This window comes from Podarcis raffonei, chromosome 12, assembly GCF_027172205.1.
Source record: "Podarcis raffonei isolate rPodRaf1 chromosome 12, rPodRaf1.pri, whole genome shotgun sequence".
Classification (NCBI taxonomy): Eukaryota; Metazoa; Chordata; class Lepidosauria; order Squamata; family Lacertidae; genus Podarcis; species Podarcis raffonei.
The window spans coordinates 32,944-51,736 of NC_070613.1; the positions used below are offsets into that span (position 1 = coordinate 32,944).

The 18,793-nt window shown below is 44.7% G+C and overlaps 1 protein-coding gene across 1 annotated transcript; it reads right to left on the reverse strand.

Moving 5' to 3' along the window:
• Positions 1 to 1,208: 1,208 nt before the first annotated feature.
• LOC128398346 (vomeronasal type-2 receptor 26-like) lies at positions 1,209 to 18,387 on the reverse strand. Its single transcript, XM_053359346.1, has 9 exons — positions 18,296 to 18,387; positions 17,465 to 17,472; positions 17,258 to 17,377; positions 11,843 to 12,026; positions 9,610 to 9,901; positions 7,061 to 7,921; positions 5,212 to 5,439; positions 2,626 to 2,752; positions 1,209 to 2,302 (listed from the first exon to the last, which is right to left on the reverse strand). Exons 1-9 carry the CDS (start codon positions 18,385 to 18,387, stop codon positions 1,392 to 1,394), a joined length of 2,823 nt encoding a protein of 940 aa, XP_053215321.1. The 3' UTR covers positions 1,209 to 1,391.
• Between the last annotated feature and the right edge of the window lie 406 nt (positions 18,388 to 18,793).

An 18,793-nucleotide genomic window follows, 5' to 3' on the forward strand; every position in this document is an offset into this window, starting at 1 on the left:
TAAAATCTTTCCGAAGCAAATTGAGCGCGAAGACTACTTCTGCTCTGAAGTTAGGGTACTGCTGCAGGTTCCCGTCAAAATGGGTCACAAGGCTTGCCCCCCTTTTCCCGAGGCTAACTCCCTCCGGCTTGGCTCCCAGCTGCCCCTCCTTTCCCCATTTGTCCCACCTGGCTTGCAGATCCTGGCAGAGCGCAGCTGTGTCTTCTTCTTTTTTCTTAGACGCAGCCAATTCTGCGTAGAGCGTTGACACCGCTTCCTGCAATTGCTTGACTTTTTCCTCAGTCGTCATCTTTGCCTATCTCCGTGAGCTCGCAGAGTTTACTGAGATGGGAGTTACTGTCAGCGCTGCCCAAGGTCCCAGCTCACACAAGACCAACGCTGCTCCTTGCTCAAGTTTAAAAGTCTTTATTGAAGTTCAGTCTCATTTCTAGACGCGCAGCGCGCAACGCTACATCTATCCGTCAGACCGTAGAACTCCCATCTGAGTCTCCTCCCCCCTGACACCAGCTTAAGATTCTAGCCTTACTCCACCTCTTCCTCTGTTCCTTCTTTCTCTGGGTCTTTCTGCTAGTCGGAGTCTCAGCCCTCCGAGATTCTTCTGACGCTGATTCTCCCGACTCCTCCCCCCCCCTCTTTCGGGCTTTAGGACCTGGCTCCCAATCCGGGTTTTCTGCTGTCCCGCGCTCCTCCACATTTGAACTTGGCGCGCGCGCGCAGCCTCCCACTTTCCTTCTGACCGTTACACTTGTGTCACTGCTCCCCCTTTCGGGGAGGCTAGCTGGACCTGGTCTTCCCTCCGTCTCCCCACTCCCCGATGGAGGAGAAGCTGGCCCTGACTCACGTGACTCTTCCCCCCCACTGTGCTCTGGTGGGGGAACTGGCCCTACTGCTCCGCTACTCCCTTGGGACTCCCCTCTGGTTCCTTGTTTATGGATCGTCCCCTCTGGGATTCGCCTCGCCCTTACCATAGGCGCCCCCTCCTGGGAATCTTCAGATTCGCTGGAGAAGCTCATGGAATCTCTCGGTCCACTGTCATATTCCCCTACGCTCCCCTCCGATTCCTCTCCTCCGCTCTCTATTTGCTCTCTCCCCTGCTCTTCTGCTCCTGAACCTCTGACACTTATGCATGCCCTTCTTTAACTCTCAGCTCTTCTGTAAGTTCCTTATGCAACCCCACTGGTCCCACTTTTCTTTCTTGTTGGAATTGTCTGCATGTTGGCATATGTAAGTCAATTCAAAATAGGGCATTGACCTAATGTGTGTCTAGTACAACTATACTCAGAAGGATACATTTGAGAAAGGACTTCTTTTTATAAAAGCACTAATATTTTAAAATATCATGATATGGACTTCCAGTGAATTTTCTAAGTGAGCATAACATGGAGATGAACTTACATTTTCTCACTTTTTCTGGCCATTATTTGCTCTCTGTTGTTCAGATCAGGCCTCAACAAAAGTATGTAACATTTGGGGAAAAAGATGCAGCCCAGTAAGCCAGCGCTAGAGCATAAGATGGAGAAAATCTCCACGGCCACCAAGTATTTCCCTTTGGTGCTCAGGTAGGTTGGAACAAAGGACAACCAAACACTACAAAACACCAACATGCTGAAAGTGATAAATTTGGCTTCATTGAAACTATCAGGTAATTTCCTGGCCAGAAAAGCCACAATGAAGCTGATTATGGCCAGGGAACCCATATAGCCCAAGACACAGTAAAACATGGTAGATGAACCCTCATTGCATTCCAATATGATCTTCCCATTCAAGGATTGCATGTCCCTATCTGGGAATGGAGGGGAAGTACTTAACCACAGAGCACAAATGGCAGCTTGAATGAAGGTGGAGGAGAGGACAATTGAAATGGTCAGTCTTTTCCCCACCCATTTCCTCATCCCAGATCCTGGCTTGGTTGCCATGAATGCCAGAACCACGGTGATGGTTTTTGCCAATACGCAGGAAAGAGCCACAGAGAAGACAATGCCAAAGACCATTTGGCGTAGAAGGCAGATCCCTTTTCCTGGCTGCCCAATGAAGAGCAAAGCACAGAGGAAGCAAAGAAGAAGGGAGATGAGGAGAGTGTAAGTGAGGGTCCGGTTGTTGGCCTTGACGATGGGCGTGTTCCTGAGTTTCACAAAACTTCCCAGCACTAAAATTGTGATGAAAGAGAAAGAAATGGCCAAGATAGCCAAGATAATCCCTAAATTTTCTTTGTAAGAGAGGTAGCTTAGAACTTTGGGAATACATTGACTGTGGTCCTTGCTGGGATACTGGTCTTCTGGACAATTGATACAAGCTTCCATATCTGAGGGGAGGAATGAAAAGCTGGTTATTTCTAGACATTTACCAATTATTACCTGAACAGTACATTAGAAGAGTCAGATTCATTTTCTACCTTCCTGAAATTCTTTTAACTATTTCAAGAAAAGCATTCCCAGTAATGAGAATGAATCTTTCTGTGTTCACGTGTTCATGTTTGAGTTCATGCTTTGTAATAGCTAAATGTTTCTCTGTGTGATGGTAAGGCACAATGGACAGCAATTCAGTGTAAGATATATTCTTCAAATAAATAATTACTATGCTACATTATCGAAAATTATTAGTATCTATGTACATATAGCTTCCTACCCTCCTGGTTGGAGATCATCCCTTCTGGACACTGAACACAATTATAGCAGCAGAATTTCTCTCCCTCCTTCTTTTTCTTGCTGTAGCCAGGATAGCAGTAGTCATTGCACAGAGAAACAGGCAGCACCTGTGCAGAAACAGGGAGATTAGGAATAAGAGAGATGCCTTATTCTGTATCACATGAAAGGGAGACTAAAGAAGAAGCCAAGGGCTCAGTTCTGTCTACTCCACCTCCACCTCCTGGGAGCAAGGATGCCTTCTTGGCTGTCTTCACTGCCACTCGGTAGGCTTGAGGATGAGCCTCACCAGGGTTGAAACTGCATTCAGTAGACATTAGATAGACTACCGTATTTTTCGCACTATAGGACGCACTTTTCCCCCTCCAAAAATGAAGGGGAAATGTGTGTGCGTCCTATGGTGCGAATGCAGGCTTTCGCTGAAGCCTGGAGAGCGAGAGGGGTCGGTGCGCACCGACCCCTCTAGCTCTCCAGGCTTCAGGAGAGCCCCACCGCCAGCCCCACAAGCTTGGGGGACAGCGGGAGAGGCGCAGCGCGCCCTTCCTGCTGTCCCCCGACTTGGCTAGAAGGCTGGCGATGGGGAGAAGCCTGCTCCTCCCCGTCGCCAGCCCCGCAAACTCGGGAGACAGCGGGAGAGGCGCAGAGCGCCATCCCGCTGTCCCCCGACTTGGCTAGAAGGCTGGCGGGGGGGAGAAGCCTGCTCCTCCCCGTCGCCAGCCCCGCAAACTCGGGAGACAGCGGGAGAGGCGCAGAGCGCCATCCCGCTGTCCCCCGACTTGGCTAGAAGGCTGGCGGGGGGGAGAAGCCTGCTCCTCCCCGTCGCCAGCCCCGCAAACTCGGGAGACAGCGGGAGAGGCGCAGAGCGCCATCCCGCTGTCCCCCGACTTGGCTAGAAGGCTGGCGGGGGGGGGGAGAAGCCTGCTCCTCCCTGTCGCCAGCCCTGCAAACTCGGGAGACAGCGGGAGAGGCGCAGCGCGCCCTTCCCGCTGTCCCCCGACTTGGCTAGAAGGCTGGCGGGGGGGGGAGAAGCCTGCTCCTCCCCGTCGCCAGCCCCGCAAACTCGGGGGACAGCGGGAGAGGCGCAGCGCGCCCTTCCTGTTGTCCCCCGACTTGGCTAGAAGGCTGGCAACGGGGAGAAGCCTGCTCCTCCCCGTCGCCAGCCCCGCAAACTCAGGGGACAGCGGGAGAGGCGCAGCGCGCCCTTCCTGCTGTCCCCCGACTTGGCTAGAAGGCTGGCAACGGGGAGAAGCCTGCTCCTCCCCGTCGCCAGCCCCGCAAACTCAGGGGACAGCGGGAGAGGCGCAGCGCGCCATCCCGCTGTCTCCCGACTTGGCTAGAAGGCTGGCGGGGGGGGGGAGAAGCCTGCTCCTCCCCGTCGCCAGCCCCGCAAACTCGGGGGACATCGGGAGAGGCGCAGCGCGCCATCCCGCTGTCTCCCGACATGGTTTGGAGACTGGCGGAGGGCTTCCTCCTCCCCCAGCCCCGCAAGCTCCCAGAGCGATGCGAAAGCTGCGCGCAGCTTCGGCATGGCTCTGGGTCCCGTTCTGGGGGAGGGGGAAGCTCGGGCTTCCCCCGCCCCAGCCCCGCGCCGGGGGGGAAAAATAAATTTCCCCCCCTTTATTTCCCCCCCAAATCTAGGTGCGTCCTATGGACCGGTGCATCCTATTGTGCGAAAAATACGGTACCTTGCTTCAGAACGAATATATTATTTTACATATCATGTATCACATTTTTTTCAGTTGATTCTCTGCTATTTTATGCTTGATACTGAATTATTTTTAATCCTGTGCATGAAGTTTACCTAATTTTCTCTTGGTTTTTAATGTCATATATTATTCAACCAGAAGGGCTTTGGGAGGGGAAAACAAATGGAGGCGGTGGCTAATTTTTCTCTGATGGAACCAACTTTCTTTTTTCCAAAAATGATTGGAAAACTGTAACAACATTCAAAATCAATGGTTAGAGTTATGCCCTCTTGAAACCTAACCACATTTTTTAAAAAAATGGGAGGTTGAAAAGAGCACTTCTTGGGTCTCTCTCATTCACTTAGAACTGAGCTGGCTTCACCAATGGAGCAACAGGAACCAGGCGGCCCCAAGAGGGGCAGGTTAAATGAAGAGTAAGCAAGGATCAGATCTGAATCAGCTTCCACAAATTTGTTTCATTGGTTTGGTGAGACTGAGCATTAAAAATGCATTATTGTCATCATGTCCAGAATTTGGAAATACCTTACAAGATGTTTGCACTAAGCCCCCAGCAACCCGTGAGGCTGGAGGAGGAGAGATAATCATCCCCCAAGAGTCGCTTGAGGCCAGAGGTTCGTCCCCAGCTCAGAGAACTGCACGCGGTCCTTTTCATTTCATATATGGAAGTGTTTGCAGTTATGGCTCACCTGTTTAGCTGCCAAACAATTTATATTCTTTTACTTAGAAGGGAAGGAGCTGCTATATATATATATAATGCTAACTAGAATCATTCAGAAGCTGAACAGCATGTCAAATGATAAACTGATTTAAAAAATGGGTTTCCCCCCCTTTTATATACACAAGTATTTGTAGCTGTGTCACACCTGATTAAATCTTGGATGCCAAACAATCAGGTCATCATGAATGGTTAATTCTTTGCCCAGAGGAGCCTGAGGTTCCAGTCCTCCAACTTTGACTCGAACCACAGAGCCATTGGGGAACATCACCCAGTTTGTAACATCAAATCCAGTAACTTGTTCACCATTTTCATCAAAGCGCACTGTGTCTCCAGCACTATTATTGATTACCATACTCTTTAGAAACTGATGCACCTAGATTGAACGAAAATATGAACAAGGGGATCAAGGTATTGCAATGATTTAAGTGAGGTTCACAAATGCCTCTCATACTCATTTTTTATTTTAAAAACATGGTGACTTGATATGCCTTGATATCATTTTGGTTCCTTTAGTCGAAAACGGAAAATAAAAGAAAGCCCCACACATTTGTTTATTTTAAATGGAATTGGATTCTGCAAAACTAGAGTGACTTTGGAACAAAATTTAGCATGGTTTTTAAAAAAAAGTTTTGAGTTGTAATTACCTATTATAAACAACAAACAAACAAACAAACAAACAAACAAACAAACAAACAAACAACCTTTGTTGTTTATAATAGTTTTAGAAGTATTAGCACAAATAATAAGTTGTAATCAAGATATTAAAGGTGTAAGAGTGGAACAGAGACAATATAAATTAAAAGCATTTGCAGACGACGTGGTGATATCTGTAGATGAACCAATAGAGTCAACCCCCAAAGTATTACCAGAGATAACAACATTTGGTGAGGTAGCAGGTCTTAAGATAAATATAATAAATATAATAAATCTTAATAAAGAAAAAATCAATTTTTGGTTAAAAATATGAAGGAGGAGAGTAAAAACAAATTACAAGATGTATCTGGTTTAAAAATTGAAAGAAAGGTTAAATATTTAGGTATATGGGTAACAGCAAATAATAGAAAATTTATATAAAGACAATTATCTTAAAACCTGGGAAGATATTAAAAGAAATTTGCAAATTTCGGACAGAATGAATCTTTCATTATTAGGTAAAATGTTGACTATAAAGATGAATGTGTTGCCAAGAATGTTATTTCTGTTTCAAATTATTCCGGAGATTGGCAGGACAGATTGATTCAATGCATGGCAAAAAGATATTTCTAAATATATTTGGCAAGAGAAAAACCCAAGAATAAAATATAAAATATTGATAGATGCAAAAGAAAGAGGAGGTGTCCCCCTACCAGATATGAGATTATATTATGAGGCAACCTGTCTTTGTTGGTTGAAGGAAAGGATGAGGTTAGAGAATTCACATATTTTACACTTAGAAGGTCATGATAATATTTTTTGGCTGGCACGCTTATTTATGATACAAAAAGGTGAAAGTTCATGAAACCAGAAGCTTTTCTTTTGGGAATTATAGGACAGAACTACCTAAATTGTATAGAAATTTATTTATGTATGTTACTACAGCTGCCAGAATGCTACTCGCCCCAAAATTCAAAGAAGCAGAAGTCCCAGCAAAGGAAGAATGGATACAAAAACTTATGGACTATGCAGATATAGTGAAACTTACCAGAAGAAGAATAAATCAAGCTAACTTCTTATAAAAGAATGGAAATGGTTTATTGAATATTTACAGATAAATTGCAAACAGATAAAACATTGGCAGGATTATTGTAATAACCTGCAGTTTCATAAGAGTATATATTTAAAGTAGATAATTAAATGAATTTGGATATGCAGAAGATATTAAAAAATAAATTTAAGGAAGCACAGAAAGTGGGGGAAGGAATTCAAGTTTTGTAATGTTTAAATGACTGTAAAATTAATGAAATGCATCAATTTGAAAAATATTAATAAAAACTTTTAAAAAGAGTTGTAATTACCTGCCAAGACTGCACATTCTGAAATGCCAGTCTGTCTCCTCCCAGTCTTCTGTGTTTGGTGATGGATTTGTATATAGCATTCAAAGCATGTGTCAGAGCATAGACAGCATTGTAGACATTGTAGCTGTGGCCTGTCATTTTCATTTCAAATAAAATTCCAGGAATGCTTTCCAATTTCTCCTCCCCAGTGCAGCTTGTCTTCTCCTCTTCCTCCTGTCCTTTAGGCAGTTTTAATGAACAGCTGAAGGATTGTTCCCAGAAGTCCTGGATAAAACCATCTCTTTGGGCCCAGGAAGGTCTTATCATCTGAAGGAACTCTTGGAATCCTACCAGCTGGTTTGAGTGAACAGTGAAGGTTAGGGAGCCATGAAAGGTTTGTATATCAAACTGTTTGTGAAGAGATTGTGATGCAAAATCCCAGTGGGATGTAACAAGCCAGACTTTACCCAGAGGTGGTGATGAATAATATAATGGTATTCCCAACAGCATAATTCTCAAAATCATAAAGGAAGGAGGTTCTCCATAAATAAATACTACATTGGCTTTTCTCTGAAAGGCACTTACATAGTTTCTCAGACTTTCAATGCCTAATTCTAGCATTTCATCCACATAATTCCATTTTGGGATTCTGACTATGAAGTCATAACAAATATGATTCTGCGAAAGCATTGGTACAATTGTCTGTAAAAACTTGTCCCCTTTGTCATCATCCACAGCCAAGAGCCCAATCCATGTCCATTTGAAATGCTGAAGTAACAGCACCACTCCCTTGTGCTGGTGGGCTTCATTTGGGACCATCTGGTACAAAAACGGGAACAGCCTTTTGGCACCTTGTACTGGCAGAAATGATCCATAAGTAAGCTGAAATAAAATGCATGAATATTTTTTCAGATGGAGAAGATCATGCTACACCTGTGAATCACAGTTGCAGGGCCATTTTTGAGAAGCATTACAAGATAATTTTAATTATAATGTTCCAGAGAATCCAGCAGGTTGTCATGTTTAACATCCTGCTTAGACTCATAGAATTGCAGCGTTCAGGTCCTACGCTCTGGAGCAGCAGAAAACAAGCTTGCTCCATCTTCCATGTGACAGTCCTTGAGATGGGACCCCTGGATCCTTTTCACATGTACTGCTAGTAAGCTTGGTGTCCCACATCTTATACCGCTGCAGCTGGTTCTTCCTGCCTAAGTGCAGAACCTTACATTTGTCCCAATTGAAATTCATTTTTAAGCTTGGTCCCAGGTCTCCAACCTGTTACAGTCATTTTGAATCACAGTTCAGTCTTCTGCAACATTGGCTACCCCTCCCATTTTGGTGTTCACCTGCAAATTTGATGAGCATCCCCTCAATTCCTTCATCCAAATCATTTATGAAGATGTTGAACAACAACGGGCCCAGGGCAGAACCCTGTGACACCCCACTTGTCACTTTCTTTCAGAATGACAAGGAATCATTAATGAGTCCTCTTTGGGTTTGGTCAGCTACAAATCTATTTAACAGTTATCTTGCTCCACACACATTTTAACAAGCTTCCTTGCAAGAATATCATTGGGGACTTTGTCAAAAGTCTAACTAAAAGTGAAGGGAGAAGGAAGGGTTAAACTCAATATTATCTGCACCCAAACTAACTTCTGCAGTTGTGGTAAAGCAGCTAGCAAAAACCGCAATTGCTTCAGTTCTGCAAGCCAGAAGCTGCTTCTTGTTTCATGCTTCTTGCTTCAGTAACGCAAGAGAAGAAAGGGAGGGGGGCTTAGCTTGCCATATAACCATATGGCATATAAGGTAATAAGTTATAACCTTGCCAGCTGATTGGGGGGATTGGGGAGATGAGTGTATGCTCTCAGGTATAAAAGAATGCTTGTTTACGTGTATTGGCGCCGCCAGTCTTTGGAAAGTATTCCACTGGCTGCCTCTGCGCAGATCTCAATAAAACTCTTTTCTCCGAAGAAGAAGTTGCTTCCCTGGTGCTTTTGTTCTCTCCTCGGTCCTGGGGCAAGCGGGCAAATGAATCCCCTGTAAACTAAGGCTTCAAAATCATGATACACTATGTCTACAGTGTTCTCCTGATCTACTAAGCTTGTAATTCCATAAAAAAAGAGAGATTCGTCTGGCATGACTTATTTTTGAGAAACCCATGCTTGGCCTTAGTAATCACTATTCTGCCTTGGCCAGGCCATACTTGAAATACTGTGTCCAATTCATTAGAAATATTAATAACCCTTCCACTTTTTTTACCAGCTGCACATTGATATAGATTCTTTCCAATCTTTCATCTGAGTCATTGATTCAAAATTTCAGTTCAGTCCCAGAATATAGTTTTTAGGGGGACTCCATTTAACCTCCCTCCATTTGATGTTAAGCCATCGCTGAACACTCAGTGAGTACTGTTTTCTAAAGAGCTATGTATTCGCTAGATAAGCTAACACTTAGTCCACATTTAAACTGTTCATTAAAGAAAATATATCAGGGAACATTTTCAAAGCTTTGTGGGCATCTAGATTGTGTGTCACAATTGTGAAATCTCCACACTCATGCACACAGCTTACCTGTGGAGTCTTGTAGATGTCTGAAATGATGGCCACATTGGCAGAGATTTCAGAGATGCACCCTCCAATGAGAGCTATCAGATTGTTGTGGTTGTGACACTTGAAGTTGGGGACAAAGTGACGTTGTGCAGAAAAGAGGCTGAGGGTGGCCTTATAGGTCATCCTGGCAGTGTAGTAGCTGTTGAGGATTTTGAAGCCAAGAGAGATATTTGATAAGATGTTGGGATTCTCATTGATCTCTTTGACAGCAAATGCTAAGGCCAGAACATGCTGGTAGTTCTTTGGCACTGAACTGAAAAAGGTACAGCCTGTTTTACTGAAACAGCAGGAGCAGCAGCAGCAACAACATCATCATCATCATCATTATGAATAAAAACATATTTGTAGATTTCATCCTTAGTTACCTGGAAGCTTCCAAATTGGAGGAGTAACTTAAAACTATGTAAGATGATAGACTGAACTACAATAAATGTAATACATGAAAGAAACATTTTTTGGATCATTCCAGTTGCTTCATAAACTATTCCAAGCAGTTAATGGAATTACCACCTTTGGCTTAAACAATGGAATTAAATGAGGGTAAGTAGAAAACTGAAGACAGGAGTGCCTGGTGTGCTCTGGTCCATGGGGTCATGAAGAGTCGGACACGACTAAACGATTAAACAACAACAACAAGTAGAAAACTATGGGCTGGCCCACCCATGTGGTAGGAGGAGGCAGTGGCATCAGGCGGCAGCTGCAGTCTCGCCCAGGCCCACCTGCCGCAGCCTCCTTTTCCTACCCCACAACCTTCACAACTGGGGGGTGGGGGGTGGCAGGAGGGCGGCATTTTGTTTTCCTCAATTGGCCAAACACCCTTGGTTGGCCCTGACAAAATCTGCCTAACCTTTGCCGAATGAACCCAAATGAACAGATGGAAATTCTTGTCATTTTACTCAGTACATTCTTATTTAAAACCTTTTACAGGTAAAAAGTCATTTTTATATCTGAAATCTGAGATACCATAATACAGATATAAAGACAACTTCCATAAGTTCATGAAATTAGAGAAGATTTAAGGAAGTGCAAAGGGGATGCTCAGAAGTTCCCACAAACTTGCCTGCTTTGAAAGCCATTCTCCTGAGATGGGCCTGGTGCTCAAGGACCTATATACATTTTTAAAAGAAGAAGATCAAACTGTGATATATTTTTCTTGCAGGGGGGGGGGCGTTGAGTGTGGACTTGATTAGTATTGGCAAATGTGTGTGCAGCATTTATCTCCCACTCATCACCATAAATTGTACCTGTGTGAGTCACAATATTCAAAGTGAATGCGGGAATCCATCACATATACAATACTTAATTTTTTTTTTAAAATCCAAATATAAAATGGAATATATATTATTGCATCTGTCACAACTTTTCCTAAACTTTTGTCTGATCTCCAAAATTCTGGTAGGGAAAAAAAGCCAAGGGTTATTCAAATCCAAATTATTCTGATTCATTCTTCTTATAAAGATTGGTAGTATCCTCTATATGTGATAACTTGGAATGGAATATTGAAAAGACAATAAAACTAGAAAATTTGGAGGAGGGAGAAGGAGGACAAGGATTCCAAAATGTGGAAAGAACAGAACAATTGGGAGGGGTGTTAAAAAGGACAAAATCCACCATGTTGTCATATACCCTCCTTAAAAAAGGGTAAAAGTAAAGGACCCCTGGGAGGTTACGTTCAGTCAAGGCAACTATGGGTTGTGGCGCTCATCTTGCTTTTCAGGCCAAGGGAATCAGCGTTTGTCCACAGACAGCTTTCCGGGTCATGTGGGCAGCAAAACTCAACTGCTTCTGGCACAATGGGACACCATGACGGAAACCAGAGCGCACAGAAACACTGCTTAGCTTCCCACCACAGCAGTACCTATTTATTTATTTATTTATTTATTTACTTATTTATTTACCTGCTCCCCACCCCCACACCATGGTTGCAGTAACCCCCTAAGCAGTCTTCTACAGTTATTCTGCGGAGGTTCTAAAAATACACAGGATCCATGGATTTTAATGGGCTTTGGTGAAGGGAAATTTGTTTGTGCCCACATTGTAATGGAGAAGACACTATATGTATTATCAATCCAAAATGCTTGTTTCTTCATTCCCAAAAAGTAAATAAAGAATGGCATTTCTTAGTGATGTGTCCTTAGTAATTATGGACTGTACATCATTTAGAATGAGAGGAGTATAAAGAATAATTACTTACACAGGCTCATCAATCAAGTTCTGTGTCGGCTGTTTCCTCAAATCGAGTGTATCGTGCATGAAGACAACTTGAGAAACAATCTCGCCAATGACCAGGTCTCCTGGCTGGTAATATTGATGAGGGATCGGGAGGGGATCATCATATATGCTGCAATTAATGGATTGTGTCTTGCATGCAGCATGATCTAGCAGTATGAGATGCAACATCAGCAGATGGATGGCCCGGTTGACAAAACTTTGCTTTCCCATCTTTCAAACTACAGTATTATTTCTGGCTATCAGTTTTTCTATTGCCTCTGTTGATTGGAGTTACTACACTGATTTAATGGTGTTGCTAAGTGGCTCTGACCAGCCCTTTTCCTTGTTCTTGATTTATCTCAAAGAGCGAGGGAGAATAATATATATGTATTATTCTTAACATCTTCACACAAAGCTGTTCAGCTACGGGTATTAACTTTTTCTCTGTCTGAAAAGGGGGGTGGGGGACACAACCTTGTGAGATCTCTAACACCTATCCAAAAGCACACCAGGCACAAAAGGGCAGGGTCCAGGTGTGTGTTAATAATCACTGGTCAGCCAGCTCTAAGTTTTCACATTAAGAATATTTGGTGCAGAAGATTAACTGCACGAGTAGAAAGACTGAGAATGAGAGATAGTCATTCTTTAGATAAAGATTGTGGCAAAATTAACTCTATAAAGAAAAATTCACACAAAAGAATGCCTGCAGTGTATATGTCTAAATAGGGTTCTCAACATCATGAAGATTTTATATATTTTTAATCGTATGCTGATAATTCATGGCACTAACAGGCTCTGGGTGTACACTGTATAAGAGAATGAAAACCAGTAATTTTCATAATGATAGGAGTTGTAATTTTCCTAGTGTGTTTTTGACTTCTGAATTTGCCTCACACGTGAAATAAACTGTTAAGAGTCAAGACACACATGTAATTCCTACAATTCTGAGGGATAATAAAATAGCTAGAGGGTATATTCCAGTAAGTCCAGGTTAGCTCTGCCAAGAAGTGAAATTATGTTCACCCACAAATCATAACAGAATTGTTAGGAGATCCCTATTCCTCTGCCAGAGCTTCAGTTCCCAGGATGGTTTAGCAATCAAACTCTCTTTATGGGTAGCTCTGGGGATTGTAGGCTTCAAATGCAGGGCCAGTTAACAGTACTAGATTTATCCTACACATTTTATAATGAGCAACTTTATCCAGTGGTGCTCAAGTAGGTTGGAGCAAAGAATAACTGTTTCCAAAAAGGAAACAAAAGCAAAACCCTGTGCTGCTATTGTAATAAATTTGACTTCATTGATAACTTCCTGGCTAGGAAAGATGTTTAGAAGACGACGATGAAGAGAAAGGCCTCATTGCCCAATATGCACTAAATTAAGCAGTTGAACCTGCAGTATATTTAATAATAATAATAATAATAATAATAATAATAATAATAATAATATAATTTATTATTTCTACCTCGCCCATCTGGCTGAGTTTCCCCAGCCACTCTGGGCGGCTTCCAGTCAAGTGTTAAAAACAGTACAGCATTAAATATTAAAAACTTCCCTAAACAGGGCTGCCTTCAAGTGTCTTTTAAAGATAGGATAGCTGCTTATTTCCTTGACATCTGATGGGAGGGCGTTCCACAGGGCAAGCGCCACTACCGAGAAGGCCCTCTGCCTGGTTCCCTGTAACCGCAATAAGGGAACCGCCAGAAGGCCCTCAGCGCTGGACCTCAGTGTCCGGGCAGAACGATGGGGCTGGAGACGCTCCTTCAGGTATACAGGACCGAGGCCATTTAGGGCTTTAAAGGTCAGCACCAACACATTGAATTGTGCTCGGAAATGTACTGGGAGCCAATGCAGATCTCTCAGGACCGGTGTTATGTGGTCTCGGTGGCCACTCCCAGTCACCAGTCTAGCTGCCACATTCTGGATTAGTTGTAGTTTCCGGGTCACCTTCAAAGGTAGCCCCACGTAGAGCGCATTGCAGTAGTTCAAGCGGGAGATAACCAGAGCATGCACCACTCTGGCAAGGCAGTCCGCAGGCAGATAGGATCTTAGCCTGCGTACCAGATGGAGCTGGTAGACAGCCGCCCTGGACACAAAATTAACCTGCACCTCCATGGACAGCTGTGAGTCCAAAATGACTCTCAGGCTGCGCACCTGGTCCTTCAGAGGCACAGTTACCCCATTCAGGACCAGGGAATCCCCCACACCCACCCACACCCTGTCCGCCAAAAACAGTGCTTCTGTCTTGTCAGGATTCAACCTTGATCTGTTAGCCACCATCCATCCTCCAACTGCCTCCAGACACTCACACAGGACCTTCACCGCCTTCACTGGTTCTGATTTAAAGGAGAGGTAGAGCTGGGTGTCATCTGCATACTGATGAACACCCAGCCCAAACCCTGTTTAGTGACTGCACACCCAAACTTTCCCCCCACGTATTTCCTGCTTCTTGGATTTTTGTTATATCTTCAAACAGTCTCGTTTCACCTGAGCACTGGAATTGTTTCTGGGGTTCACATGACGTGAATCCAAGCTCCATTAGCGCATCAGTTCCCATCACCCTTGAAAGCAAAGAATGGGCAGTATCTGGCAAGAAGGTTAAAAGAGGAATAGTATACCCTCCAAGTCTTCTGATTTTCCATGGACAGTTTCATAATTCCAAAAGAGCCATCATGGCTTCTGATTTGATCCTGCATTGTCCCTATTTCCCAAGCCAGTTCTGTCAGCACCAACTCGGAAGGAGGATGAGCCAGGGCTTGTCCTGAGTGGTGGCAACAGTGGAGGTGGCCAGGAAGCCTCCTCTTGCCTCTCCATGGCTGCCGCTGCTGGCATCCTCCCTTGGGCAGCTCATAGCAGCTGCTGGGGAGCAGGTGGGGAGGAGAGGCTGTCTCTGCCCAGGCCAACCCTGCAAGGCGCGCTGACTTTGAGGGGCAGGCGGAGAGCAGGGCTCCCCTGGGTGGGGAGAAAGGGGAAGGGGAGCAGAAGGGAGCACAAGGAATCTTGATTTTTTTAATAACGAAAATGCTTTATTCATCTGCATCTAATCTTGTCCCTTTCTAACATTTATTTTTGGGTGTGTGTTTTTCTTTTGAGGGTGCCCAAATACCTTGATTCTGAATCTCCATTTTGTCCAGGAAAGCATAGAAAGTGATAAATCTGGAGACCAGGGAAGTTGTATTCTATACCAGCTGACTTCATTTTACATTGATCAATCAAAGGGACTCTTGCTCCATATATAAAAATTGTAAGAACTCCAGATCCTGGAAATGTCTCTCTGACCTCATGATCCACTGCCCAATTTAGCCAACCACAGCTACAACCTCAATTTGACTTATTTAGAACCCTGCACTGTGAACTGAAGCAATGGCCACTACTCAGGGCTGCCATATATCTGGGTTTTCCCAAACTCATCCAGGAATTGGGCAACGAAATGGCATCCGGGCTGATTTCCGCTGAATTGGCAAAAATACCTAATTGTCTTCAACTGGCAATTCAGAATATGTGTAGTTAATGACTTCACTGTGACTGTGGTTTTACTGCATGTAATTGATGTTCACGAAACCGAGATTTTATGTCTTTATGTCTTAAGATTTTATAGTTTTATGGCAGGATGCATGGTTGGTTTGGGATGAGAAAGCCAGAGTAACAGAATGCAGGCCTGGACTCTGGCGCTGCCATCAGGATTTGAGATGCCTTTCACTCCTAATTTATTCCCAACATGAATTGAGGAAAACCCTGAATAAAAAATCAGCTTTGGGTCCTATTCCAATCTCTCTGGAAACCGCCAACATAGAAGTAGGGATGGGGGTATTTGTGGCACATTGACTGAGTCAAGAACCACGCTGAAAGGAGTTTCCCTAAGCAAATACGCATAGCCAAATCCTCTCGAGATCTCCATCATCAGCATTTGTCTAGATGCACAATGAAGAGATGGCCATACTCTTTCATTTTGCTTTTCTTATGAGCTGCTCCCTGTCGTTCAGCTCAGGCCTCAGCAGAACGATGTAGCGTTTCGGAGAAAAGATGCAACTCGGTAATCCAGCACCGGATGATAAGATGGAGAAGATCTCCACAGCCACCATGTATTTCCCTTTGGTGCTTAGGTAAGTTGGGAGGAATGATAACCAAACACTGCAAAATGCCAACATGCTGAAGGTGATGAACTTGGCTTCATTGAAACTATCTGGCAACCTCCTGGCTAGGAAAGCCACAAAGAAGCTGACAAAGGCTAGCCAGCTCATAGAGCCCAAGACACAGTAAAACATGGTAACTGAACCCTCATTGCATTGCAGGATGGTTTTCCCTTTCAGTGAGTGTGTGTCCCTATCTGGGAATGGAGGGGAAGTGCTTAACCACAGAGCACAGATTCTGGTTTGAATGGAGGTGCAGGACAGGACAAGAGCATTGGCCGGCCCTTTCCCCACCCATCTTCTCACCCTGGATCCTGCTTCCGTTGCCATGAATGCTAGAACCACAGTGATGGTTTTGGCCAAAATGCTGGAAAGGGCCACCGAGAAAATGATGCCAAAGGCTGCTTGTCGGAGAAGGCAGACCACCTGTCAGAGCTGCCCGAGGTCCCAGCTCACAAAGGACCAACGCCGGTTCGTTGTTAAGTACAAAAGTCTTTATTGAAGTTCAGTTTCGCTTTCACAGCCGCAGCGTGCAGCTCTACGTCTCAAACTCTAGACCGCCGAAGCTCCGTCTGAATCTCCTCCCCCCAGACACCAGTTTAAGACTCTAGCCTTGCTCCACCTCTTCCTTTGCTCTTTCCTCCTCTGGTTCCGCCTGTCCGTCGGGGTCTCCCCCTTCCTAGACTCTTCTGACGCTGAGTCCCCTGAGTCTTCCCCCTGCCTCCGGCGGGCTTTAGGACCTGGTTCCCAATCCGGGTTTTCTGCTGTCCCGCGCGCCTGTACATTTGAACTTGGCGCGCGCGCCCAGCCGGCAACCTTCCTCCTGACCGTTCCACTGCTGCTGTCACTGCTTCCCCCTTCGGGGAGGCTAGCTGGAACTGACCTCCCCTCCGTTCCCCTACTCTCCGATGGAGGCATGGTCAGCCCTGACTCATCTTCTCTCCCTGCTGGAGGAGACGCTGGTCCTGACACATGGGACTCTTCCCCCCCACTACGCTCTGGTGGGGAAGCTGGTCCTGATCTCCCGCTGCTGCTTTGGGAGTCCCCGCTGGCCCCTTGTTTCTGGTGCGTCCCCCCTGGGACCCCTCTTGCCCTGACCATCGGCGCCCCCTTCTGGGAATCTTCTGATTCGCTGGAGAAGCTCATGGAATCTCTCGGGTCACTGCCATACTCCCCTACGCTGCCCTCGGATTCTTCCCCTTCGCTCTCCATTTCCTCTCTCCCCTGTGCTTCTGCTCCTGAGCCCCTGACACCACCTTTCTGGGCTGACCAATGAAGAGCACGGAGCAGAGGAAGCAGAGAAGGAGGGAGAGGAGGGGGACGTAGGTGAGGCTCCGGTTGTTGGCTTTGACGATGGGAGTGTCCTTGTGCTTCACAAAAGTTCCAAGTACTAAAAGAGTGATTAAAGAGAAAGAAATGGCAAAAATAGCTAAAAGGAATCCTTTGCATACTTGTCATCAGGACAATTGGCACAAACATCCACATCTGAAAAAGAGAAAAAACAATTTTAATACTTCAGGATATTGACAAACATCCATCAAATGGAATCTGTTGTAGCAGCTAATGAAAGAGTGTCTTAAAAAAATACTCTTTAAAAACTTCTTGATGTTTTTAACTTGAGCTGGTAGACTGGACTGACTGATTGATTCTCTGTACACCAGGAAATTCCTGATTACCGGTAAATGAAATAATGCCTAATGTTCATCAATCATTATCTGTGTAGGCTGTTCTGTGAAAGAGAGGTTACTGTAGAGGAAAAAGACCTGAGAAACAATTCCCCCAATGACCAGGTCGCCCGGCTGGTAAAAATTATGAGGAATAGGAAGAGGATCATCAAGGATGCTGCAGTCAATAGAATGTGTCTTGCACACCGTATGACAAAGCAGTAACAGCAGAAACACCATAACCAACACAATCCTATGGAAAACACTTTCCCTCCCAACATAGACTGTCATGTTTTGCCTCAATCTTCTTATCTGTTTTGCTACAAACTCCCTTGAATGGTGCCAAATGGTGGTGCTACACTGATTTACACCAGAGCCTGGCATTTTAGGGACTGCATGAACTATAGCCTGGTCTTTGCATTTAGTAATGGCTCTGTGATCATCAGTGTTCCTGAAGAGGGTGTTCTATTTCTCCCTTCACTCCCCCTCCCCCCCCAAAAAACCTGCTGAGTGCCAGGTATGTAAAAAATGATGAAGAACAGTGTATACTTTGGGGGTTAAAATCACGGCAGAATCATCTGGTGGGAAGCAGACCCTAACCTGCACAGGGAAAATGATGATGCAGGTGAATGACAGAGCCCTACCTGTGTCCAGATCCACTGGTCAACAACACAAGGGTTTTATATCTTTCTTTCTTGTTCAGATTCTGACTGATGGTCTTGCCAATGACACACATTGTGTACGAGGATGGAAACCAGTAATTTTGACAGTGAGAGGAGTGATGATAATTTCTCCTGAGTGTTGATGTTCCTTGAAACTGCATCATGAGCAATTGAAGTAGTAGGGGGTTTTTCTACCTGAACTCTACAACTATTTTTTCTTCCTTGAATGACATGCATTTGGTTGCACTTAGTTAGGAAGGCTGCTTTGTCCCTGATTAGAGATAAATTATCACACGTGGCTCACACACACTTGGCATACACCTACCTCATCATCATCTTTACCCAGACTTCTCCATAAAGTTCCCAAGTGAGTTGTACACACACACTGTCAAAAGTCTGGGCTTAAAGCGTAAGTTACATTGAAATCAATCTAGGTATTACCAAAATCACAGTGGGCGGAATCTAAAACCTGTGATGTAA